Raw genomic sequence first — 27,540 nt, forward strand, 5'->3', positions numbered from 1 at the left:
AGTTAATGAAGTTGCTTAAATTTGAATTAACTTAAATTTGAATAATTAAAATTGATTAAATTTAATATATTCCCTCTGGATTAATTTAACTAATTAAATTATTCAAATTTAAGTTGCTTGAATTTGAATTAACTTAAATCTGAATAATTCAATTAATTTAAATTAATCCAGAGTGAATATATTAAATGTAATTAATTATGAGTTAATTAAATTGTATATATTCACTTTGGATTAACCTAATTCAATTGTGTGTTATCATTTGACGCAATTTTATTAAATTGGTCAGCAATTTTCTGTTAAATCTTAACCTGGTTGAACAATTCTCTTTTTAGAGTGTAGTTCATGTTTCGGCTAAATGGGTTGCATTTTAGGCAGAAATTCCAGAGTGAAAATGTTGAAAATTCAAATCAATTTGAATAAATACTAAAAGCATTTTCCCTCCACCAAAACTATTAACATAACAGCTGAGAAAAAGATCAGTGCCAAAGTCTCAAGCCCAAAATAGAAAGACGTCAAGGTATGTGGGCCGCTCTCAAGAATCCCAAACAAAACAAAAATATGCGGCGGCACGACCACGCCCGCCGTGCGTGCGTCATATTTACAATCCGAGCAGGAATGCGGCTGGCGCCTTGTTGTGCACGCCGACGAGACGGTTTGTGTGGCGCGCAAGAGATAGCGCAAACACCTCCGTTGGCTATCAAGTCACTATCGCACTAATTCAGATTTGTTGTTCATCGGAACCAGGCGGTTTACGATCTAGGGCTGGATTGGCACAAAAAAAAAAATCGGCCCTGCCATTTTGACTTAAGCCCAATGGCAGCAAAATGGATTAATGGACTGGTCTGAAATTTTGGGCCAGTCTCTTGTGTTAAAATGTAGTAAAATAATAATTAAAAAGCACTGTATCGTCCCCAAAAGAGGCCAAATAAATACTTGAAATCACTTAAATTGTGGGCCCTGAATCTATCATCTATGAAAGTTTGACTTGAACGGAATTACGGAAATGATTCAACTTTTTGAGGATATTCTAATTTTTTGACGAGCACCTGTGCAGGAGGCTGAATGTTTGCTTCTCAAACATTTGTAAAAAAAAAAAAAAAAAAATTAAAAATTATTAAAATTGCTAAAAGAGAATATAGATTAAGAGTTTGAAAAACAAAAAAGGATTTAAAAAATATTTGGAAGGACATTAATCATAGGTATGGGAAGACAACAGTGTTTTTAACGTGGATTTAAACACCTTTACATTGTATTGGCATGTTTTGAATCTTAATTCATTCATATTACTCACTCTAAAATAAAGGATAACAGCAAATCGGGGGACCGTATACACAAATATAGTGAAAAAAAAAATGCCTTTAAGGGTGATTTTGGACGGCGTAATATACACGGGTGCGTGTTATTTATGGGATTTTAGAGTGTCTGCTTGCCTTGCGCTATTATTGCAATGTTCAATATGTGCAATATCAATTTTGGTGCATGCATTATTGGCGTTTATACATTTGTCATCCATTTGTAAAGCACAAACTGCAGAAAAAAATGTCCCATAAAAATTAACTTGATTTTCCATTTTATTCACTCATTAGACAGTTTTTTTTTTGTAAAGTTAATATTTCTAACATAAACGTGCAAAATTATGTTTTGAGTAAAGTCTACAATGTCTGAATCCACAACTTGTAGCTCAAATGTACATTTTAAAAATGAAAAAAAAAAAAAATGAAGAAGAAAAAAAAAGTGAAAATAATTAAACACTGAGCAGATCACTTATACCCGTAAGAAGAACAGAATGGCGGGCTAACAGTTTTTTTGGTGTGTGTATTATTTACTTTTTTTTTTTCCAGGAGAGCTCAGTATTGTTCATTCGATTTGACATCATCATTGCTCTCCTTTTAAAAAAAAAACAAAAAAACAAATAAATTAAAAAAATTTAATAAATATTTTTTATTTTTTTTAAATATATATACATATATATATATATACATATACACACATATATATATATATATATATATTTTTTTTTGTGTGTATTATTTACAATCACCGGCCAAAACATTAGGTACACCTGCACAATTTAATAAGCTCCAGTACAAAAATGTTACCCATGAAAGGATAACAGTGCTAATTGTTGATTATTTGAACACGCATATGTCGCTAAATACGAAACAGTCCTCGGTGTGGCGCACAGCTGTTGTGCGAACCACAATAATAAACAATTTAAAGGAATAACCAATCCAAAGGAGCATTCATGTCAAGCTTTAGATGACTTAAAAGAAACAAACAAACAAATAGCACATCAAGAAGAAGCACACAGGTGGTAAAGCCGAACTAATTAAGTCCAGTATTGCTCATTTCATCTCCGGCAGGAAACCCAAACCAAAATTGACGACAGAACGATAAAAAGACGCGGCGGCACTTAATCACGGTGCGCTAAAGCCACGCTCGCGTGATGCTTAAGAGGCGTTTTTGGCTGCCATCTGCCGCGTTGTCATGCCAACGACAGGCCGGTGTGTGACAGACGTCAGACGGCCCAGCTGGTTGGCCGCCCAGACCACCCCCCCCCCCCCCCCCGGTGGGCGGGGTCACCGGCGCACGCACGGGGCATCTGCATTCCCACAGTAGTGCGAGTCAACAATCAGCGCGCCCCCGCCTTTCTGAAACTTTATGGGAGAGGGTGGGGGTGGGTTGTGGGGCGGGGGGTGGGGGGGGCTAATGCAGCTGAAGCGGCAGATTTTGGCGGAGAGGTCTGGTTGCCAATGTCAAGGTGCAGAGTGAGGCAAGCCGAGGAACTCCTACACACACGTACACGCACACACAGGGCCTGCTGAGATGACCCCTCTTTAGCCGACTGGTGGGAGTGACCTCTCGGACCCCCTACAAGGACCGTCTGTGTTCACCTCTGACCCCAGGCCGCATACTTTAATGATCTTTTTCCATCAAGTGGCAACACTCCGGTTCAGCTTACGCAAGGTGAGGTCATGATATTTTATTTAAGCCCTTTGGCAGCATGACTCAGCACGGAGGCCTCATAGCTCAGTGGTTAGAGCACTGGTCTTGTAAACCAGGGGTCGCGAGTTCAATTCTCGCTGGGGCCTAATTGCATTTTAGTCCAGAATGGACGGCGGGTGCTCATTTTACACCAGAGTTTTTCATTCAGCGACCCTTACATAAAGTTTACATTTATTTGCACAAACATTAGTGGTTATCTGAACCGTGACATTTTGAAGTTAGCTTAATGTGAGACTAGTTAAATTATACAAGCATGACAATTAAAGAAAGGTCCTTGGTTTACAAGTTCACTTCCTTAAGATGAAGTTATTTCACTAGCGCAACACCTAACGTACGGTAATGCGGCATTTGTCATCACTGCAGTAAATATTTGTACGAGAAAAGATGGCAACTCCCTGCAGACATTAATACACCACACACAGACTTGCACATGTAGAGGTAGGTGTGACTGTCAGGGGGGGGGGGGGGGGGGGCAACAGGGGCATCACTGCACCCATTCTACAGGTTCATCATAAAAATAAAAAAGAAGAGAAATGGGGTGGGGAAAGCCAACAAAGACGTTGATCGATATGGTTGTGTATTGCGATTGTGTGAGTCTGTGCGGTCTTTTTGTCCCAGCGGGCACGCCAGCATATCGTCTCGTTGCCATAGAGACGACCCTCGGCCGACAACAATTCAGTCGGTCTCCAGTTTTTCACCGGCGCTCTTGCTGGGCATCAACCGGCCAAATGATCACATTACTTCAAGATAAGCTGTCAACTTCTCCACGCTGGGATTTAATATGCCAATTGTCTCAAAAATTGCATCCCAACCTGCCATTGAGTTCACTCGTCACTCTCTTCTCGTGGAGAATGTGAAACGTCCGCCTCCGTTAAAAGCTACAAGATTATATTTACAGTGAGTTATAAATGCTGCAGCATTAGTAAAACAGTAGTAAAGATGTTATTATAGTAATACGATATTTGTATAGCCAATGTAATCTGTTCAGGACAGGGCTGTCCAAACTTTGCAAGGGCCAAAAATAAATAAATAAAATACATCCATTTTTCAAGCACACCAAAATATGACAAACAAGCAATTGCATAATATTTATATATTCCACTATTGTTTGGGAAAAACTGCTCCCTGAATATCTTTCTACAAAGGAAAGGATTTGAGATGAGGATGTAGTCTCTTCTTTCATCAGGAAAAAAAAAAGTATATTTGTATCGGTTTCTGTTTTGCAGAAAGAAGCATTACGCTAAAGTTAAGTTTCATCATTATTCACAAACCTGTTGAAAACACTGCGTAAAAGAGCTTGTTGCAACATGGCCCCGGCTGATCTCTTACACTCTGCTGCCACCTGCTGGCCGTTTCTTGTAATAACTACCATTGCTTTAAGCAACCTGTTCAGGTCAGAGGCTGCTTTAAAGCTCTAGCATAAAAAAACAACAACAACATATAAAACGTATAAATACGTTTTTGGGACCATGTCAGTATTTAAAATAGAACGTGTTTATACGTTTTTGGGAGCAAATGCCATAAATGGCCCCTGGGCCATAGTTTAGACACCACCGGTTTGGGCCTTTCAGAATCAGTAGTGTTGGCCAATGTGACTACAGTATAAAAGGACCGTTTTTTTTTTAACCAATGAGATTTAAGATTTGCCTCATAGGTCGAGCTCGCAAAAATGTAACAATAACATCAACATTTTTCCATCGTCTTGTTTGGTGAGAGCGAACGTACCAAATTCATGGCCTGCCACTGGTCTGTGTCATTTACTGAGAAAACCTTCAGTGCGTTGATGTGACGCCAAACAAACAAGAAAGGCTCCCTCGCTTCGGCGTCCGTGAGAAGATAAGTGACGGTGGTGTATCTTATCTCCAAGCCTTATCTGTCAGACTGCCGTCTCTCCTCTCTGGTCTTCTCGACAGGCCTCCTCCTGGTGTGAACGAGGAGATAGGACCCGACAGTCGGCGTGGCCTTCCTCGGCTCTTTTGCCTCCTCCGCCTCCTAAGCTTAAGACTGTTTATCTGTCGGGCTTATCCCGCCGACTGGCGCGCAGACACGGTCGGCCTCCCACTTCCTCGCCGGTGAGTCATGGACGGGACGTGTCAAGATCACCCCGGCTGTCTCGCGTCTTATCTGTCGCCCTCTCAAAACAAGTACGCCAAACTTTTTCTTTGCTGGGTCGCGTACAGAGAAATCGAAGGATGCAATGTCCTGTGAAATTCGTCGATCAAAAACGTTCTGGTTAGACACAGTTTGCTTTATCATTAGGGATAGACCGATTATCGGCCGGGCTGATTATTATTATTATTATTTGTCAAAATGCCAAATATTAGCATCTGCCTTTTTACGAATTCGAAGGAAGATAAAGTTAAATTTAGGGTTTTTATTAGGATTTGTAAGATGTTAACTGACAGTTTTAATTGTTGCCGACATTTCGAACATTTCCGGACAATTTTGTAACTATCTGCAAAGATCTTTTGAAACCTTTTACGAACCCTGGCGAAAACCCTAAATTAGAGGGAACTTTTCATTTATGGATTTATTTAAATTTCCACTTTAGAAAAAATGATGGTGACACTGGGAACGCCCTACACTTTTAATTTTTCAAAAACGTTTTAATTAAGAAACTTTATTTACAGCAGAAAACTTTAGGGAACTATTTACTTGCTTAGTTTTATCTGATGACCCTGGAAGCTCCCTGCAATTTTGCTAGAATTTTTATTTTTTTTTTAACAGCTGTCAATTATTTATATGTTTAAAAAATTAAAGGAAAAAGTAATTTTTAAAAATGTTGACACTAATATTTTCTCTTTTACTGCTAATGAATATCGGCTTGAAATATCGATTATCAGTCTCCTTGACTACTAATAATCAGTATTGGTATCTGCCTTAAAAAAAACCATATGGGTCTATCACTATTTATTATTTCAGGCCATTAAGCCATAGAAAATGTAAAAAGGGGGGAAAATATATACAGCTAATAAAATCGTAATTTCCATGCATCCGGATCGTTACCATCCAGCCTGGCTGCCGTCTCCATCGCGAGTAAACTTCAAAGCTAATTGCACACAATTGCTAGGCGTGTCACTTTAAATTGCCCTACATGGGGTTGAACCTGGGACCCGGATAAAACGCACGCTTTTGTACTCCAAGTGCAAAAAAAAAATCATTAGCCACTCATCAAGAAGAAAGAAAAATCCAAAACATGCTGTGTCACTCTGACAAGCGTTTACGAGAAATGCTAACATGGAAGCAAATGGGAGGCGACAGCAGATGTGGAAGGTCAGGTGCAAAAACACACACGCACACACACTAAATCCCAATCAGAAGATGAGCTCAGCAATGTCATTTAAAAAAAAAAAAAAAAAAAACACTCCGATGTCCATCCATTTTCGATACTGCTCATCTGCCTTTACTGCGTCCTGGATTGGTTGCCAATCACATATACTGTAGAGACAGACAGACCATTGTGATGTCACCTGGTCTGGTTAGCACAGCGCATTAGCAACGATGCGGGAGCCCATAAAACACACGGCTGCCTTGTAACCTCCCTAAATGCCATCGCACCTTCCTGTTGAAAATGAACTGCAGTGCGGGGGAGTACATTAGTGCTCCAGTGTGGCCAAGACAATAAAACATGGTCGCTTGACTTGCGGCCCTTGAGGCTTGCGCCAAAATTATTCGTATATCATTCATTGAAATTATTGGAATGCCATTAATATTTACTTGGATCGGTTAATACAAAAAAAATAATGCACTTGGACTGTATAAAAACCCATAATAAAACCTACACAGTAAATTCTGTAGAGTACTATATATATATATATATATATATATACACTATTTGGTCCCACTCTATACAGAGTAAAATTTACACTTGGAAGAGAGTAAAATACTCTATACTATTTTTAGTGCGTATGAGAGAATTTTCCTATCCCATGAAAAAAAACCTATTAAAGAATTTTTTACTCAAACATTCCAAGGAGAGATTTTGACTAAATTTTACTAGTTTATTTAAAAAAACAAAAAGGTACACAAGGGTTGAGGAACAAACTCACGACATTCAGCTTGGAAGATGGCCACTCTACCACCTGAGCTATGCCACTCCCACTGTTTGCTTATATCCAAAAGGAGACCAAAAACAATGGCGAAGATTCCAGCTGACTAGCGACATAAGTGACTTTTTTTTTTTTAATTAACTCTCTTCCAAGTGTAAATATTACTCCGTTTAGAGTGGGACCAAATAGATCCTGTTTAGAGTAAAATTTACTCTACAGAATTTACTGTGTGCCTGTGATAAAAGAGCATGGCTGAAAGTGTCCCAACTCTGGCTCTCCTTGCCCACATGTGGGGGATAGAGATGGTCACGGAGCAAGTCAAGTCATTTTTATTTATGATCAGGAACTAGAATTTTAAAATTTGAAAAATAGAAAATTTCCATCAATTTAATACATTTTAACTCATTGACTGCCATTGACGGGTATAGACGTCAAAAATTCATTTGAACTATTTCTATTAGTTCAATTTTTTTCTCCACTTTTGTTAACAAGAGTATGAAAACCTAGAAAAAAATATTGTACATTTACAACAGATATAACATTTGTGATTAATTGGGAGTTAACTATTGAAATCAAGCGATTAATTAAAATTTAAAAAAATAATAGCCTGACACGATTTAAAAAAAAAAAAAGAAAAAATTATTAAAAATTAGGGGCATCAGGCGGTTAAATTTTTTAATCATAATTTATCGCATGACTTCAGTAGTTAACTCACGATTAATCACAAATGTTATATCTGTTCTAAATGTACAATAAAAAAATTTAGGTTTTCAAACTCTGGTTAACAAAAGCGGGAAAAAATGTTAAACTAGTAGAAAGAGTTCAAATGAATTTTTGATGTCTATGGCCGTCAATGGCAGTGAATGAGTTAAGGGGAAAACTATATTGGGATATATACTGTAAGTTGTTCTTTAAAATTATCTGTCTGGAAATGTTATGTATCCAAAGTACAAGTGGTATCAGTACTTGGTATAGGTATCGGTGATATTGAATTTCCCTACTTTAAAATTATCTGTCAGATTTTTTGTGGAAATTTCATGCATCAAAAGTACTAGTCGTATCTGTACTTGGTATTGGTGACTACATAAGAGTTGAGTACTTGTAATGGTATCGGCCTGAAAAAAAAAATGGTATCAAACATCCCTAATGAGGGCATTATAGGAACCTCGATTGCTCTATTTTCATGCCCTTCAAAGCCTAAAATTGGCCAAAGATGGCTCGTGCATTGAAAAGTCGCAAGTTGGAGGCACTTGTAAGTCTAACCCAGGACCGAGCATGGATATTTACAGCCAAGAAGAAAGCCTTGAAGTGTCTGCTACAAGATGCAGAGAGATGCTGGATGTGTACGACATGATTTAGATGATAGGAGACTGCAGCCCTATAATCCTCCATTCAAATGAGAATGCGCCGACTGACAACAACAGACCAAAGGCAGCAGCAGGGGAAAGAAACCAAAAGGGAGCAGGGGGGGGGGGGGGGACAAAAATCAGCAAACGAGCTCGACGATGCGACGGAGAGCGAGAAAGTGCCCAGACACGCAGACAACCCGTCTCTGGCTTGTGGGAATGCGGTAAAGACACAGTAGTGGGCAAGGGCCCGGCGGGGAAATTAGAGAGTGGCGCTAAGAGAAGGGAGCCGGAGCCGGAGCCAACGGGCCGTCTGGGAGCTGCCAGGGGTTGCGTCCCCGGCGCATTGCCCCAGCGTGATTTACTGCCAGGACGCGCTCCGGGCTGCATCGAATGCATCGCGTGCCGTCCCGCGCGGACGGCGTGGAGCACCCTGACGTGACAGAGAACAGGTCCGCTCCACGTAGCCACATTGAGTGTGCGGCACAAAAACACAGATTTGGGGAACATGTTTTAAGAAGTGGCAAAAGCTGTGATGACAAAAAAAAACGAAAGCTGCAGTGGATTTGACATTCTTCACCTTTCATTTATTAAATGCACTAAAACCCAAAACGGCATAGGTAAATATACGGTATGCTCAGCAGTTATATATTGTTTACTGTAGATACAGTGGTACCCTGAGATACAAGTGTTTCGTTCAATTTTTTGTTTGCCTTGCGAGCTAAAATTTTTAAACATGGTTGCTGGATGGTGACAATCAAGAAAGTAACTGGGGCTACATTTTACATAGATGAAAATAAATGAATATTAACAATAATTATAGTAAAAATGACCAAATATACAAAAAATTAAATAAAACCAAAAATGCTTTTCAAAAACAAAAACTGAGGCTACATTTTATATGTTTATAATTATGATAAAAATAATTAGATATATATAGTGAAAATTATTACTTAAAACTAAAAACTACACTTTTTGTACTTGGAAGTCTGTGGCCGGTTAAACAGTACCTGTATTTGATTTGTGGATTGTTCTTTTTAAAGTTTTAAAATGCTTTTGAAGTAATATTTAATAAAAATAAAAAAAAAAAAAGTTTTTTTTTTTTTTTAAATCTTGCAAACACATATTAAAAAAACTAAACTAAAACTAATACAAACTAACAAACACTCTGAAAACTAATTAAAACTAACTACATAAAAAAATAATAATAATTAAATGATAAAAGCTAACTACCATGAAGATTTCACAAGTAATAAGTCCATTGTCATTTTTTTGTCACTGTGTGAAAGGGGAAAAAAATGTCTTTACAATAAATTGTTGTAATCGCCCTGACTATTCTAAACATGGCATTCTGACTAACATTGCATTTGTGAAATATGAATTAAATAGAAAAATCCACCCGTTATTGTCTCCATCTCAGTGGGCGGCCATTTTGCCACTTGCTGTCCCTGAACATGATGTCACAGTAGCTCAGGGCTCAGCTAACAACCAATCACGGCTCAACTGTTTTCTGAGTTTGGTCATGTGATGTTCACAAGCTGAGCCGTGATTAAGCACTGAGCAACTGCCATGTCATTTTTAGCGGACAGCAAGTGGCAAAATGGCCGCCCCCTGAGATGGAAAAAAACAAGTGGACGTTAATGCAACATATTGTAAAGACAACTTTTGGGTTGATTAAATTTTATATATCAAGAGGGGTATTGGCAGCTACTCATGCTGGTTTCAGTCTGAAAAACTGAAATAAATCAATTGCAGATGCCCATCCTCACATATTCATAAAAATGATCCTGCACCTCAGTTTAGTATGTACGTGGACGCGGGACGGCAGGCGAGGAAATCCCTCACAGGAAAACGCAGGATTTCCAATCCGGACAAACAGGAGGAAGTGCAAGGTGGTTGCGCGGCGGACTTCTGGAAGGTCGAGTCTAGACATGCCGGGACGGTTCTGTATGTGCTTGTCTGCAGCGCGGGTCAGCGAGAGTACTGATGCCCGTGTTCCAGGATTTGAGTGTGTGAGTGTGTGTGTGTGTGTTTCCTTTGCCAAGTTTCCTCTCTTTGTTTAGAGCGGCCTGGTTCGTCTGGCTCCCCGCTGCGCATGCTATGGCCAAACACACGCATATATCAAAAGACATCACAACAACGGGCAGGATGCTCTCGTGGCAAAGAGGTGCTGGGAACAGGAGCCCAAAAAAAAAAGGGGGGGGGGTGGAAAAATGAGGGGACAGCCAGTTGGGAATAAATCACAAAAAGTGGGATGGTGACAGATTGGCAAGTGGCCATGAAGCCTTTTGAGTAGAAACAATAGCGGGCTGCGGTCTTGGCGGTCATTATGGAGAGAAAGTGTTGACGCACTCATGCACCTGACCGCTCCACAATGTTGGATTGGTCTTTCTATTACAGAGTGACATTTTCACCCAAAAAGCATGCTCGGTTGCGCTCCTAACCTCATTTTGATCAAACAGGGGAAAGTCGTCTACTTCTTAACTCATTCACTGCCAATGTCGGCTATAGACGTCAAAAATTCATTTGAACTATTTCTATTAGTTTCACATATTTTTCCACTTTTGTTAACAAGAGTATGAAAACCTAGATTTTTTAAATTGTATTAGAACAGATATAAAATTTGTGATTAATCGTGAGTTAAATAGTGAAGTCCTGCAATTAATTACAATTAAAAATTGTAATCACCTGATCACCTAATTTTTTTAAGAAAAGATTATTCAAAATTAGGGGCATCAGGCGATTAAAATTTGTCATCGTAATTAATTGCATGACTTCACTAGTTAACTCACGATTAATCACAAATTTTATATGTTCTAAATGCACCGCAAATTTTTTTCCAAGGTTTTCGTACTCTTGTTAACAATTTTTTTTTTTAACTAACAGAAACTGTTAAAATTAATTTTTGACATCTATAACTGTCAATTGCAGTGAATGAGTTAAAAAATGTTGGTAATACAATTTTTATTATTTTTAACCACAGCTGCACTGAGAACCTGGAAAATCATGTCTCAAAATATATATATTTTTTAATTATTTTTTTGCGGAGCAGTTTTGCTAATCAATGACTTCAATTGAGGAGCAACTTCCTCATTTTGAGGAGCATTTTTTTCTGGGTAATCCAAGGGACCCGAATGAAAAAATGTTCAGGTCATTTACAGTCAACAGTAAGTGGCAAAATGGCCGCCACCTGAGATGGATAAAAACGGGTGGATTTTGCACCTTAACTCATATTCCAATAATTAATCAGAATTCCGTGTTTAGACTAGTGGGGGCACATTTCGGTTGCGCTCCTAACCTCATTTTGATCAAACAGGGGAAAGTCGTCTACTTCTTAACTCATTCACTGCCATTGTCGGCTATAGACGTCAAAAATTCATTTGAACTATTTCTATTAGTTTCACATATTTTTCCACTTTTGTTAACAAGAGTATGAAAACCTAGATTTTTTAAATTGTATTAGAACAGATGTAAAATTTGTGATTAATCGTGAGTTAAATAGTGAAGTCCTGCAATTAATTACAATTAAAAATTGTAATCACCTGATCACCTAATTTTTTTAAGAAAAGATTATTCAAAATTAGGGGCATCAGGCGATTAAAATTTGTCATCGTAATTAATTGCATGACTTCACTAGTTAACTCACGATTAATCACAAATTTTATATGTTCTAAATGCACCGCAAATTTTTTTCCAAGGTTTTCGTACTCTTGTTAACAATTTTTTTTTTTAACTAACAGAAACTGTTAAAATTAATTTTTGACATCTATAACTGTCAATTGCAGTGAATGAGTTAAAAAATGTTGGTAATACAATTTTTATTATTTTTAACCACAGCTGCACTGAGAACCTGGAAAATCATGTCTCAAAATATATATATATTTTTATTATTTTTTGCGGAGCAGTTTTGCTAATCAATGACTTCAATTGAGGAGCAACTTCCTCATTTTGAGGAGCATTTTTTTCTGGGTAATCCAAGGGACCTGAATGAAAAAATGTTCTGGTCATTTACAGTCAACAGCAAGTGGCAAAATGGCCGCCACCTGAGATGGATAAAAACGGGTGGATTTTGCACCTTAACTCATATTCCAATAATTAATCAGAATTCCGTGTTTAGACTAGTGGGGGCACATTTTGGGGGTGACTGACTCTTTAAAAAATAAAAATATGCCAATAGTGCAAAAAAACCTTTTTATTTTAAATATTATTATTTTTTATTTATTTAAATTGTGCATATCAGCGAATTGTTGCGTACATGAAGAAGGATGTCTGCAGTTTCATTTTTCCGCCACAGGTTGCAATTGCGTTTCAAAATTAATTTTGTCCGCGCTCATCAGCTTGAAGCTTATAATTAGGGAAGGGAACACAGCCGACTCCTGGACCATTGAAGTGGCTCCCCTTCATTATAATCAATTTAGATTCAGTGCAGAGACAGCCGTGCAGTGTACACGAGCAAAGCACATTTACAGTCAAATGAACTTGCGGATGGTTTAAAGTTGGCTGTTGCGGACGGGGACACTTGGAGAACGGTTTCCTCTCAATCGCAAGATGACTTACAATGCAACACCAATGTGAGTCACCCATGATGAATCTGGCCAGATGAACAAGGAAAAAACTAGGGGTCAACATATGCGTGAGAGTCTTTAGCTTTTTGTATATTTATATGTGTTCAAGTATCCACTTAAATGCCAAATATAAATATGTATATGAGCCCATGTGTGTTTACTACGGCCTTCTATCCAAGGTTTCGAGTAGGAAGCTTTAAACAGGCACACACACAACAATAACCCCCCCCCCAAAAAAAGTCCTGATTACAGAGCTGAGGGGCCCTAAATGCCTTACAGATGGACTCCTAACAAACACCCGCTCCTCAAGTATTCCCACTATTTGGCCTTGCTGTAATTGACAGCATACTTGCCTAATTGAGACGCTATTAAGGTTATGCCGAGCATTCTTCGGCCACAGTGCATAATGCACACACACGCGATATAATTGGCAGGATTTCTATAAATATACTCGAAAAACATCGTGATAACTTAAATTGATGTTTCTGCATTTGGCAATTTATTATATTATATTATTAGTATGGGATTTTTTTTTAATGGGCTTTAGGTGAACTGATGAATACACACACGCACACACGCACATGCACATGCACATGCACATGCTCACCCACATACAAAAAAAAAATATATATATATATGTGTGTATATGTATATATATGTATATATATTTAAAAAAAACAAAAAAAAAACAAAAAAAAACACATTTTTATTAATTTTTTTTTTAATTTATTTGTTTAAAAAAAAAAGGAGAGCAATGATGATGTCAAATCGAATGAACAATACTGAGCTCTCCTGAAAAAATAAATAAAAAAATACTCGAAAAAATTCTTAAAAAAATGCTGATAAACATTCACTATTTGTTTTCCCAAAAAAGTGTGTGTGTGTGTGTGTGTGTGTGTGTGGGGGGGGGGGGGGGTGTTGTTTCATAAAATTCTATTAAAACTGGGTGAAAAAAAATCAAACTCTGAACAAAAAAAAAACATTTAAAAAAATAGTGAAATACTGAACAAATACTAAAAAAAATAAAATAAAGAAAAAAATAAACAAGCAGAGGGCAACTGTAGTTTTACGTTGTACTATCACCAAATCCAATTAGCCGATTAATCGACTGATTAATCGATTCTAAAAATATTCGATAGTGACAGCACTAGTCAACACAAGATCAGAAAAGACTGCTGTGGATGGATTTTAAGTCACTCCATCTTTTCAGGCGGTTCCTTAATTCTAACCATTATTCATTCATCGTCGTATATTACAGCTCGATCCAGCTTGTCTTTTAATGCTGCCGTTGTATTTTATGTACCAGACATTCACAGGCCCCGACTTGGCCGCCGATCACCATGCGAAAACATCTCCTTTCTCATAAAAGTGAGCGACACCGCGCAAGCATCCGCCTTGTCTCAGCTCGAAAAGCGCGTTGGGTTGTGAAAAGGCCAAGTTGACGTTGGGAGACACTGGCCACTGTTTGCGCTTGACGCCGGGGCATTTTTCATCGAGTGCGCGTGACACAAAGATAACACTCTGTCACGCGGGGCCATCCGTCTTCGTTTCCAAGCCGCTCCTGGAGAATTCAATCTGGAGAGCGTTGGGTTGGACACATCAGCGATTAATCAACTCCACTCATGTGTCTTTGTTTGGGTGTGATAAATCATTGTCCGTCCCTGCGCTAGACACACAATGGCGGAGCCCCCTTCTGCCCATAAAAGATAAATTCATCCAGCGGCTGACATCCTCGCATAAAGCAGTGCCAGAGTAGTTAGCGTCTGGCATTTTAACAGGAGCGCAATAGCGGCAAATAGTAATTTGTCAAGAGGTGGCAAAGTATTCACATTCTGTTATTCATTTTCAAAATAGGAGTAAAAAGTTGTCAGAGAGATAAATAACTTGAGAAATCTACTTTGGCAAATTAAGAATTAATTTGTATTTTATTGCATCCCAACACTGGGTTTTGTCACGACTAGGGGTGTCAGGCGATTAACATTTTTAATCGTAATTAACTCATTGACTGCCATTGACGGCTATAGACGTCAAAAATTCATTTGAACTATTTCTATTAGCTTCACATTTTTTTTGGTGAGTATGAAAACCTAGATTTTTTTTATTGTTCATTTAGAACAGATATAAAATTTGTGATTAATCGCCCCTAATGAAAAATGAAAAGAAATAATATTAAAAAATTAGGGGTGTCAGACGATTACATTTTTTAATTGTAATTAATCGCATGACTTCAATAGTTAACTCACGATTAACTATTTTACTATATATTTTACTATTTTAATCACACATTTGATATCTGCTTTAAATGTACAAACAAGTACAATAAAATAGGTTTCATACCCTTGTTAACTCTTTGACTGCCAGACGTTTTCAGAAACGGGATGTCGCCAGTGCCAGCCGATTTAAGCATTTTGACTCATCTTTCAAGGTCCACAGAAAATGTTGTGTTTGGACTATGGAAACACACATACTACCAAATGAAAGATTGAACTCTCAAAAGTTTGTTTCTACCTTATTCGGTTTTTCAGTAATCAACAATAGAAAATGGTTAGTTTCACCGAAATGCTCTGTTTTGAAACAAAAAGCGGAGAAAAAGAGCTTTTTGTGAAACGATGTTATTTCATGCACTCTAGTGAATTGTACACTTCTTTTTGTCCATGAATGATGCCACAAACACCTAAATAGTGCGTTACTTCTGTAAAACGCTATCACCAACAATGAAAATGTGTTTTTTGGTTGCAAAATACGTTTATTTCCATTCAACAGTGTAACAATTTGACAAAACAATTTCGCAAACTATTTACAAATGTGTGCAACTGTGGTACTATTTACAATTATGTGGATGTTTCAAATACAGTTTTTCTTTTTGTAACACTCCCCTGCATGCAAGGAGACGGAGCAGGATTTGCACAACAGATACGTTTCACTTCGATTGTCCGTTTCGCGTGCAGACGTTACACTTTCTTGACGGCCTTTTTTTCAGGGGAATAGCAAGTAGCAGACTGTACCCACTCCTCCGATGAATATGCATTGGACTCGGGGCACTCTTCGTCGTCCGATTTAACGTCCGCCCGAGCGTGCTCGGTTGTGCGCCGCGTTTTCCGGTGTTAGCATCGCTAGCCGGTGAACCTTTATGACGTCGTCATAGCCGCCGCGTCAGCGCTTCCAACTTCGCCGTCAACCTCGGAGTCACCATCATCATCATCGATGATGATCATCGTCGTCATCAATGTGCTCTTTAGCGTTGGTCGATGCGTTTCGTCTTTGAAAAAAACTGCTCGAGCGTGAGCTGCTTGCAACCGCTCGCCATGTTCTCTTCCCTTCCCCAGCCATTGTCCCCTCTAGCTCCGCCTCACGTCTTCTACTGACGCCTACCCAATCTTGTCAAAAGAGAGTCATTGCTGCCATCTAGGGGCCAAAAATAGTCATTAGGCTAACTAGATCTGCTTGAAACTTTCACCACAGCTGGCCAAGGCTTTCCTCCACCCATTTCAAAAAAAAAATAAAAAAAAAATTGGATGACGTCTTTTAACGTCATTGGTGGGCCTCCGTAGGTTTTTACTTGACGTCTTTTAACGTCCATGGCAGTGAAAGAGTTAAAAAATGAAACCAATAGAAATATGGCTGCATCTTTTAGTCATTGATACAGTAATTTCATAAAATTGAGTTAAAAAAAAAAAAAGAAGTTCTGTACTGTAAAAAAAATGAGTATGATATTGATTTGTGTTGAGGTCATTTTTTTGCCATTAGATGGCATAATTGTATTTGTAAGATGTTAGTGTACTTTTCTCTTCATATTAAGAGCTATCTAATCTTTAACATGAAGTAACTTGTGAAACTCTGCTAATTTTTAAAATTGTCAAATATAACTTGACCCCAGTCTCCACAAATATATGCATTAATATTAAATTTATTACTGCTAAATTTTGACGTGGACGTGTCTGCTGCGAATTCACCCAGCGTTGAAAAAAAAAAAATTGTGGTCTTAAAGGAACTTTAAATTGACTCAATATTAACACATTCATTTTGAAACCCCTACTCAGCACCAAAAATGTGCCTGGAAGGCAGGCTGAGAGCGATGGGAACACACACCCGACACACACGCACACACACTGTGGTGTAGCTGGTGAATGATTCCACCGGGCTGTTGGGAAAGATCCTACTTAAGAGTGAGTCAACTGTGACAGCGGGCTTTGCTGCATGTGTCATTAGGTTGACGTTTACGAGAAGAAGGCGGGAGGCGACGCCGCCTCGGGAAGGTTATGAAATGACCGCAACCTTGCCGGAGGTCAGCTCAAGCTCCACTTCACTTGAATCCTTGCGTGTGCTCTTAACATTTATGTATGATGAAATGTCTTTCCAGAATCATCCGGTTGCAGAACCAAATTTTGCTTTGGGCTCAGAACGTGAGCAAATGTGGCCACAATTTTTGCATTGTGGTTCTTTGTTTTCTTTTTGTTTGTCTTATATGGTTGTATCTTTATCTAACTGCCCCCATATTGTTCTGTGCATTCATGTAATGTGCAAAAATGTAAACAAAATAAAAAAATAATTTTATGATTTTATTTTTAAAATCAAACAAAATAAAAAAAAAAGTATGATTTTATTTTTACATTTTTGCACATTATATGAATAAACAGAAAAATTTATAAATGGACGGTAAAAATAAATAAATGTAAAAAAGTATATAATAACATTGTTTGTAATTTAATTCAATTTTTTATTTATTTTGAAATAAAACGTAAAAATAAATACATTAAAAAATAATAACATTGTTTTTTAATTTATTATTTTCTTTTTCTTTTTTTTTTAATTTTGCACATTACATGAATTGATTAAAAAATAAAATAATAACATTGTTTTTTTTATTTTATTATGTAATTTTAATTTAATTTAATTTTTATTTTGTTTGCACATTACATGAATTTATGTAATGTGCAAGAAAATGTAACAAATAAAATACAAATAAAAAAATAATAAAAAAACAATGTTATTATCTTATTTTTTAATGTACTTATTTTTACATTTTATTACAAAATAAATAAAAAATCTAATAAAATGTTATTATATACTTTTTTACATTTATTGATTTTTTAATTTTTGTGCATTATAAAAAAATAAAATAATAATAAAAAAAAATTAAATAGTTTTTTTAATCTATTTATTTTTAGATTTTTGCACATTACATGAATGCACAGAACAATAAATACAAAATAGTAGTAATAATAGTAATAATAATAATAATAATAATAATAATAATAATAATAATAATAATGGCCCCGTTTGGTGCGCAAATCCTCTTCCAGCTAACTGGAGCGGGAGCAGGAAAGCACCAAAGGGTCATCCGGTTCGTACACCTGCTGCCTGAGGCCAAAAAGGAAGCCACCCTCCTACCCGCTTCTCTTCTTCCATATAACAGGTGGGCTTCCGCCATCAAAACAAGACACTCACACTAGCCAAGCTATGTGTAAATAGTCATTATGGAGACAGCGGTGCAAGCTATACAGTAACTACTCGCGCTCATTAAAAAAAGTACAGTAATGTCCCTGAATGGTAATGGGTTACTTTGAGCAAAACAACTTCTAGAGAGTGTGACCTTTGCTTTACTACACTGATGGCCTCAACAAGTCACACTAAATATTTGAATATGCCCATGTTGTATTGAAATTTTACACCTTTCTCCAGAATCAAACAAAAAGTGACATTTTCATTAGGGATGTTTTGGCCCATCTATGTTTAAAATCCACACTATTGATCGTCAGATGAAAGGGGAATGTAACATGCTTGTGAATCGAGTCAATATGTGGAGGAAGTCAATGCGTGCTATATTTACCGTAATTAAAAGTACACCATTTAAAAGTTACAGAGATAAATATTTAAAACCAAAGTAAAGTAATTAAAATTAAAAAAAAAGCTTACTAAAAATACTAAAAGAGCGTACAATGAAAGCACAAGATTTTTGAAAGCATGATTTTCAAAATGCTTTGAAAGACCTTAATCATCAGGTATGGGAAAAGAGCATAATTGTTGTTGTTTTTTTAAAACTGAATTTAAAAGCATTTACACTATATGAATATGTTTTGAATACTTTTTCATTCAAATTTCTCACCCTGATAATGACCAGCAAATCGGGAGGCCATGTTTCTAGAGGTACAGAAAAAAACCCTGCTTTTTAAAGCTACTGCAATTGTGTGCGTGTGTGCATTTGTGAGCGCGTGCGGTTGTAAAGAGATGAGTCACAGGTAGGCGAGGCTCTTCTGAATGTGCGAGATTGTAAAAAGTTTCAAAGCTTGAATTGGATGAGTAGAAAAGTCATCTCGTAAACACGCACACACTGGAGTGCACATCTCCCAAACTTCCGCCGCCAAGCGCAAACAAACAGCCAGCCGCGCGCCCGAGCGGCACGCTTCGCACCCTATCATTTGGGCGTGGAAAGCAAAAAGCGAGCGGCGGCGCAAGCACGCACCGGTTCAACGGGTGCAAATGCCACAGTGGAGAACTGGCACCAAGGCACAGACAGACAGACAGACAGACATCGCACTGGCATCACACTGTCGCCACTCCGCTTGGCGCCACAGCACAAAAACAAGCTTTAAACTAACAACAACAAAAAAAGGAATGGCGTGAGGAATCCAAAACTTCATTTAGGTCAAATTATCTGCACAATTAATAGAGAAATTTGACTTGGTAAAGATTTCTTTAAGCAAATACACATATATAGGCTGGGAAAAAAGACAGATTTCTGAAAATGTGTGCGTTTTTACTAGGGGTGGGAATCTTTGAATGTCTCCCGATTCGATTCCGATTTTCGGGTCTACGATTTGATTCGGAATCGATTTTCGATTAGGAAGGATTTTCGATTCAAAATGATTTAATTGACTGGTTTTTGCTTCAATCTATAGATGTGCAAGGAATTGTAATGATCTACTCCAGCCTGACTCGCTAAAGCTAATTAGCGCGCTACTCGCGACACTTTTATCTCTCAAACGGCTCCACGCTGTAAAAAAAACAAACTTTTATTGGAACAACTTGATCGTGACTTTTTCCTTCTACTCTCTAATGTGGCTACAACTTAACAGTGTATTAGAGCGCGTGGAACCACACTGCCCCTGAGTGGCCAAACCGGGTACAACATGAACAGCGTTCCAAATAAAGGCACACACAGACAAAGGCAAGACAGTATAAATTAATTTAAATAAAATCGATTTTGGGACATTTAAAATCGATTCTGAATTGTACTAAATGAGAATCGCGATTCTTATGAGAATAGATTTTTGAATTGATTTTTGAGTTCGTTTGAATAATAAAAGTGCCGCAAGTAGCGCGCTAATTAGCATTAGCGAGTCAGACTGGAGTAGATCATTACGATTCCTTGCACATCTATAAAGAAGCAAAAATCATTGTCAATCAAATCATTTTGAATCAAAAATCATTCTGAATCAAATCGCAGGCCCAAAAATTGGACTTGAATCAAACCGTGAGACATTCAAAGATTCTCACCCCTATTCGATACTGTTACTAAAAGTGGGTATGATTGGTGGAAAACAAGGACATCCTTGTTCCTCTTCTCTTCACCTGTCTTGCCTCCCAGTGTAGAAAGTAAGTAGTACAATGCGGCCATTAGAAACATATAGCGTCAGTTAATTTTAGCACATGCAGCCGCCTGCTAAAACACTGACGTTTCAAGTTTTGAGCTAGAAATATTCAGTAATAAAATCTCAATAAAAAGGTGCAATACTGTTTTAAGATCCCATCCATTTGAAAGCAAAAAATACTAGAAACAAGTGAAATGGTCTTAACCACAAACTGCCTGTTAAGCAGAAATTCCTGGTGGTGAAAGGACAAACATATTTTGCCTTTTGAAGTTTTTGAGTTTTTGAATGTCTGTGGCGGATAACGACACCGATAGCGGCCTTCAGAACACGCCTGCCCAATGGCAGTCAATAAGCAGCACAGGAACAATTCAGTAGAATATTGCAAAGTCCAAGCACGTGATCGAAACTGTCAGCGTGACAGGACGAAACAAACCGATACCCGGAGTGCGCCGCACGTACCTTATCTTCCAGCCGGATCAGTCGCGCTCCGATTGTCGGGAATTCTTTATCTTCCCCTTTACCTGGCAAAGGGAAGATAAACATTTACATCTAAATGTTTTGATAAGCACATTTTAGCCTCACGGAATAATCTTCCTGCATTGTGTTAGCATTAAGCTAGCAGACGAAGCTATGTATTTGGTCAGTGACAAAATGTGTCAAATGTGTGTGCAAAAATGTAAAAATAAAACCATAAAATAATGTTTTATTTTATTTATTTTGTTTAAATTTTTGCACATTACACGAATAAACAGAACAATAAATAAATGCACAGTAAAAATTAATAAATGTAAAAACTATATAATAACATTGTAATTTAATTTATTTTTTTATTTAGTAATAAAATGTAAAAATAAATACATCTAATAATAATAATTGTTTTTTTTAATTTTATTATGTAATTTTAATTGTATTTTTTTGCACATTACATGAATTTATGTAATATGCAAGAAAATGCAAAAAATAAATACAAATAAAAATAAAATAAAAACAATGTTTTTTAATGTACCTATTTTTACATTTTATTACAAAATAAATAAAAAAAATAAAATACAATTAAAAACAATGTTATTATATACTTTTCATTTTATTGATTTGGTGTTAGCTTTTCTTTGACACAAATGGTAAACAATACCATTTGTTTCATCTTATACTTAAAAGTAAATGTTTGGATGGGGTAAATTTTTTTTTTTAAAGAGGTCTGGTGTAATGTTCTGTTGTAATTCCTACAGTCCCAATAGCTAACTATGCGAGTGGCGCGGGTCAGCCAAGGGATGTTTACAGAGCACCCGGCAACTGGACCAAAATGAAGGAGAGGAAGGAAGCAGTGTAACAGTTGGCGGGGGATTTATCTATTTATTTATTTTGGACAAATGTTAAGACAAAAACAAAGATTTTTTTCCTCAACATGGTACATTAATAACTGCAACTATCCTCAATTGTTTGTGATGCCTTTCTTTCATTTCAGCCAGCATGAAAGGATTCTATCTAATTGTGTGTTTTGTGTTTTCCTTTGGCTTTTTGAAATACTTTACCTGAAACAAAATGAACTTTTTTTTGTCGTATTGCATGTGGCTATGACTATTTGAAAGATTCTTACAACACCTGCATTTGCAATTATCTGCTCAACTAATTAGTGTTTCATGTTATAACAAAATGTCATTAGTTGGCTGATTAAATGTTGTACTTGTGTCACATTTAATGTAAAAAAATAAATAAAAAAAAGATGTGTGAAGTGTCTTGACACTTCTAAGGCAGCTTAACATGCAGTACAATTAACTCATTCACTGCCATTGACGGCTATAAACGTCAAAAATTCATTTGAACTATTTCTATTAGTTTAACATTTTTTTTCCATTTTTGTTAACAAGAGTATGAAAATGTACATTTAGAACATATAAAAAAAAATGTGATTAATTGTGAGTTAACTAGTGAAGTCATGCGATTAATTACAATTTTAAAAAAAAATTGCCTGACAAGATGATTATTAAAAATTAGGGGCGTCAGGCGATTCATTTTTTTTTACTCGTAATTAATCGCATGACTTCAACAGTTAACTCACGATTAATCACAAATTTTATATCTGTTCTAAATGTACAATAAAAAAAATCTAGGTTTTCATACTCTTAGTAATAGAAATAGTTAAAATGATTTTTGGACGTCTATAACCGTCAATGGCAGTGAATGAGTAAAAACAAATATAATAAAAATGTTTACCCATAGTAAAATATCTGAATGATGGCCACTGTAAGCGGACGCGGGTTGGGGTGGAATCACATTTTGGGAATATTCGTGTTCAGATTACGATGATGATCAAGTTTTTGGGGGTGTTGGGCTGGTTGGTGGCAGGGAATTTCACAGCAAGCAAGTTGGCCAAAAAGTAAGTTAGTAAATGTAATTGAGCTCTTGTGACGTCTTCTATGGAGGACCAAAACTGCCCAAATTGAAAATAAATGAATGAATAAATAAATAAATAACAATGGGTAGAAAAAATATATTTCAAAAACTAAAAAAATAATAATAATGTAAATGGAAATAAAAACAAAAAATATATATAAATATATAACCATAAATGTAAAAATAGTGACAGTTCAAAAATAAAAATGAGATTCAAAAAAATATAAATAAATATAAATACAAAATTAAATAGAATTCAATATCAATCAATCAATAAAAAACGCTCTGCTCTCACTTTTATTCATTTCATGCTGCTGACGCTCTTTCAGCACGAAATGTTATTGAAATGAGGGGACGGTCCTAAGCGTGTCTTGGGTTGGACCCCGCTGTTGCAGACTGCCTTTCAATGGCGGTGGAATGAGCGGGTCGGCGAACAAGGAAGTCTCGCCGGCTTGCATGAAGCGCTCTAGCAATGGACGACTATCTTGTCCACTGTCACCGCAACTTGCTCGAAGAATGGACAAGACACGCTTAGGACCGCGCCCTTATTTTAATAAGATTTCGACCTGGCAGAGCGTCTGCAGCATGAAATAAATAAATGTGAGAGCAGAGCGCTTTGATTTATTGACTGATATTCAATTCTATTTATGTATTTATTTTTGTATTTATTTCCACATTTATTTTTATTTATTTATCTCATTTTTTATTTATTTTTACTTTTTTTAATGTATTTATTTATGGATATATATATTGTGTTTTTAGTTCCATTTATATTTATTTTTCATATTTAATTTTTGAATTATATTTTTTTATATCCATTTTTATTGTCACTTTTATTGATTGATTTATTTCAAATGTTTGGCAGTTTTGGTCCTCCATAGTCTTCTTGGTGTTGATGTGGCTAAAACAGCACATTTGAGTACGTCTGGTTTCTTAAAAACGGATGGATGGGAAGTGCAGCCAGGTTTACACGGAGCACAAGTTTATTAACATCGAGCGGACTTGAGGCTCGACGGATGTCAGATATCAGATGGACACTGAGTTGTGTTTACCTGGGAGGAACATTCCCGGCTTTCCCAGTGTGCCGTCCAACCTAGGGAGGAGGGAAAAAGACAAAAGTAGCTGAGTTGAGAGACACACGCACACGCACGCCGGTCTGTACTGTATAAAGGGCAATAAAATGAAACATATGGATATCAGCACCCACACATATATCAATCATACAATAAAAAAAATATGAGATGGAAAATTCCAGCAGTATTCTTCCCCAGGGGTTTCATGTGCACACGTGGACTGTTGATCTTTTGTGTACTTTTGCAACATATTGCTTGTATTTTGCGAAGGTTTTAGAACAAGGCGTTTGCGAAATTATAGAACAAAGTTATATTGAAATTTTTTTGTTGTGACTTTTGGCTCCATAATTCTCTTTCGGCTGCATAATACTGCATTTAATTAAAAATAACCATTCTGTACAATGTTGTCCTTTCAAAGTGAAATTAATTTACTTACCCGTTGCTGCTGTCCAAAAAAACAAATAAAAAAAAAACATCTCCAAAATTTTTGCGTCCACCTTATATTCAGAATTCATTTTGTTTTGTGAAAAAACAAAACAAACCAAAAAAAACAAAATTTGTATTGAATGTGTAGCACTATTTGGTTGTCATTTACATGTTATTGATGTCCAATAAACTGTATGTTCCTTTTTTTGCTCGTTGTTTAGGATAATGAATAACATACTACTATACTATTTGCATTGAAAACAATTTTTGTTGTTTGTAGGAAAAGCATCTTTCACTGCATTTTCAGTCTTTGTAAAATTTATATTCAAAACATGAAGATAAATATATTTTCCTTGTTCTAGATGGTAATTAAATAAAGCTTTTATAATTTACTTTCTACTATTTGTATTGAAACTACATTTAAATGATCTATGCGTCCTTGTATCCCACAAATTTGGGGATTTTTATTTTATTTAAAAATAATTTATAATAATAATAATAAATTTATTTATGTACAATTTATCCAAAGAAACAAGTACATAATTTTTTTACTTCTGAATTATGTACTTGTTTCTTTGGATAAATTGTACAGTACTCTTTTAATTTAAAAAAAATATATATAATAATTGTACATGTTGTTGTCCAAAAAGAACCCTGTCCCTTCACATTTGAGTTGTTTGTTTTATTCATAAATTTGTTCATTTTTTTGGGCCAATTTTAGTAGACAATATTAAAATAAAATGTCTACATACCATTTGTTTTTTAAATAAATATTAACATTATTGTGTGAATTTAATGTTGTAGACAGAATTCTAACAACAGAGATTTGTTTCACTGAAAATGATGAAAATGGTTGTCTAATGAAGACTTTGTTTCGAGGACGTTTGGACTTTTTCCATTTTTTGTCTAATGAGAGAGTGGGAAGCTTGTTAAAAAAAAAAGAAAAAAAAGTGCTGCTCGCATTTCATAACTGGCATAAAAGAGAAAAAAACACTTAAGTGACGTTAAAAAAAAAGTTTTTAAAAAGGCCGCACCTTCTCTGCAGCTCCTTGATGCGCACCATCATGTTGAGATGACCTTGCGAGTACTGCTCGATCACGTCGCGCACATCGTAGGGCTTGCGTGCTTGCTGTGGATCACAAACACACACACACACACACACACACACACACACATATCAAAATACAGCCACACACACACAAACACAAACATATAGAGAAGGGATACAAAAGCCATTGTTAACCCTGCACTGATGCTCGGTCCCTAAAAACCATGCCCAACCCCCACGGGTGCACCGGGTTCATTGTTAACTCAGTTTGTGTGTGTGTGTGTGTGTGTGTGTGTGTGTGTGTGCGCCGCGTAAAGTGACAAGTGCACGGTAATGTAGAAAGCAATCGCATTAGGGTCCTCTCACAGCTTTGTTTGGTGTGACGTGGATACAAGCGCCGTCAGAAGGAACCCGGTGAACTCTTTAGGCTGCAGCTGAGATCACTTATAAGGGCCCTAATTGAAAACATGCACACACACACACACACACACACAGACACACACACTACTCGCTAAACAACGCGCGAGAAGCTGTACTCATCGCAACGTGTTTGCATGAGCTAATGTGTGTTATAGAAGGCTATTGTATTTATTGCATTGACTCCTGTGCTCGGTGGCGAGATTGGGCTAGAGCGCCCCGTTGTCAACCGAGACTTCTAGCGCATCAAGTAGCAGAATAACGAGGTGGAGAGTTTTTTTCTTTAATTAATTTATTAAGCCCGACTAGATAGCCGGTGTATGGACCGGAGCTTCAGGCTGGTATGGCGTTTAGCGCCATTCCTTCAGGTTTTTTCAATAGGGACTTTTAATAATTCAATGTTCTGTTGTGGTACTTAGCTTAGCCGTAGCCATATTTTACTGAGCAGCCAGGACAGAGACGTAAACCACTTTCATACTTAACAGTAAGTTAAATTTATGTTGCTGTGGTTGTCATCACCAAAAAATTCTAAACAAAACAGAGTGATGTTAATATTTTGAATGCTAACGGGTTTCAGTCTGTGCTACTGCTAGTTAGCTTAGCCATGTTGTACTGAGTAGCCAGGACGAAGACATGTATCCCACTTTTGTAGGTCGTTACATTTTTCTTTCTATGGTTATCCAAATCAAATCAAATCAAAAGCAAAAATAGGATATTTTAAATGCCCAAATGTTTCTGTCTGTGTTACTTAACTTAGCTTTAGCCATATGGAGCAACTTTGTCCGATTGCTTTTGAACATGAAAAACTAGTTCACATCTTAGTTTTTTTGTCGATTAAAAAAAAGTTCAAACATAACCACACACACACACCAAAAAACGGACACAACAAAGACATGTGCTACTTCATACATCCAAATAAACTGAATTTGTTGTACATAGTTTTACACTTGATGCTAATTGTTTACATGCTCACTGACATGCTGAAGCTGCAGGACACTTAAGAGGTCGCACTTGTTTTTACACGCTCACATTACGACCGCAATTGCCGCGTTCCTGTTTGAGTTTGTGTTTTGTGCTGACAGTAATCATGTTAACATGTTTCCATAGCAACAAGCACCGGTTTCATTGTCATTGATATTTAGTGTGAACTTGGCACCAAAAAAAAAGCACACATGCAGGTGGCAGGATTTGAGGTATTTAAATATTAATTCCAACACACACAGATCTACATATGCACAGCAACAGTGCAGCTGATGTGTCCTCTCGGGAATAACCCCCCCCCCCACACTCCTCCCCACTCCACTTACTGTGCAACCGCAACAGAACACAAAATGTATGCGCTCCCTCTCGCTTACCTGAAACTTCTTGCGGGCCACAAAGTACTGCATGCGACGCAGGACTTTCACTGCGGACCTCTGGGCGTGAGACAACCTGTGACAGATAATCATCCTCATCAAATTGTTTATTTATTCATCTATTTTCATTGAGACGATTTTTCATTTAGTAGAAAACATCACAAAAAGTAAAACACAATGAGGTCAAACAATGTACAGCATGTTAAAATTAGGGATGTCAAAATTAGTATGTTAATTTTGAGTTAATTTAAAGTTCCTTTAACGCCACA

The 27,540-nt window shown here is 36.9% G+C and overlaps 1 protein-coding gene and 1 non-coding gene across 4 annotated transcripts in view; one reads left to right on the top strand and one right to left on the bottom strand.

The window, feature by feature from the left end:
* kcnq1.2 (potassium voltage-gated channel, KQT-like subfamily, member 1.2) overlaps window positions 1–27,540 on the bottom strand; it is a 172,031-nt gene that overhangs the window by 41,746 nt on the left and 102,745 nt on the right. For all 3 annotated transcript variants that reach the window (XM_077569492.1, XM_077569493.1, XM_077569491.1), the window contains 4 exons: window positions 27,272–27,347; window positions 25,486–25,580; window positions 24,005–24,045; window positions 21,018–21,079 (listed from right to left, as the gene is read on the bottom strand). In XM_077569492.1, the coding sequence (XP_077425618.1) occupies window positions 21,018–21,079; window positions 24,005–24,045; window positions 25,486–25,580; window positions 27,272–27,347 (274 nt within the window). The remainder of the gene's footprint in view (window positions 1–21,017; window positions 21,080–24,004; window positions 24,046–25,485; window positions 25,581–27,271; window positions 27,348–27,540) is intronic.
* Window positions 3,020–3,092, top strand: trnat-ugu (transfer RNA threonine (anticodon UGU)). The gene has a single exon. It is a non-coding gene; the product is annotated as a tRNA-Thr (tRNA).

This window comes from Vanacampus margaritifer, chromosome 6, assembly GCF_051991255.1.
Source record: "Vanacampus margaritifer isolate UIUO_Vmar chromosome 6, RoL_Vmar_1.0, whole genome shotgun sequence".
NCBI lineage: Eukaryota > Metazoa > Chordata > Actinopteri > Syngnathiformes > Syngnathidae > Vanacampus > Vanacampus margaritifer.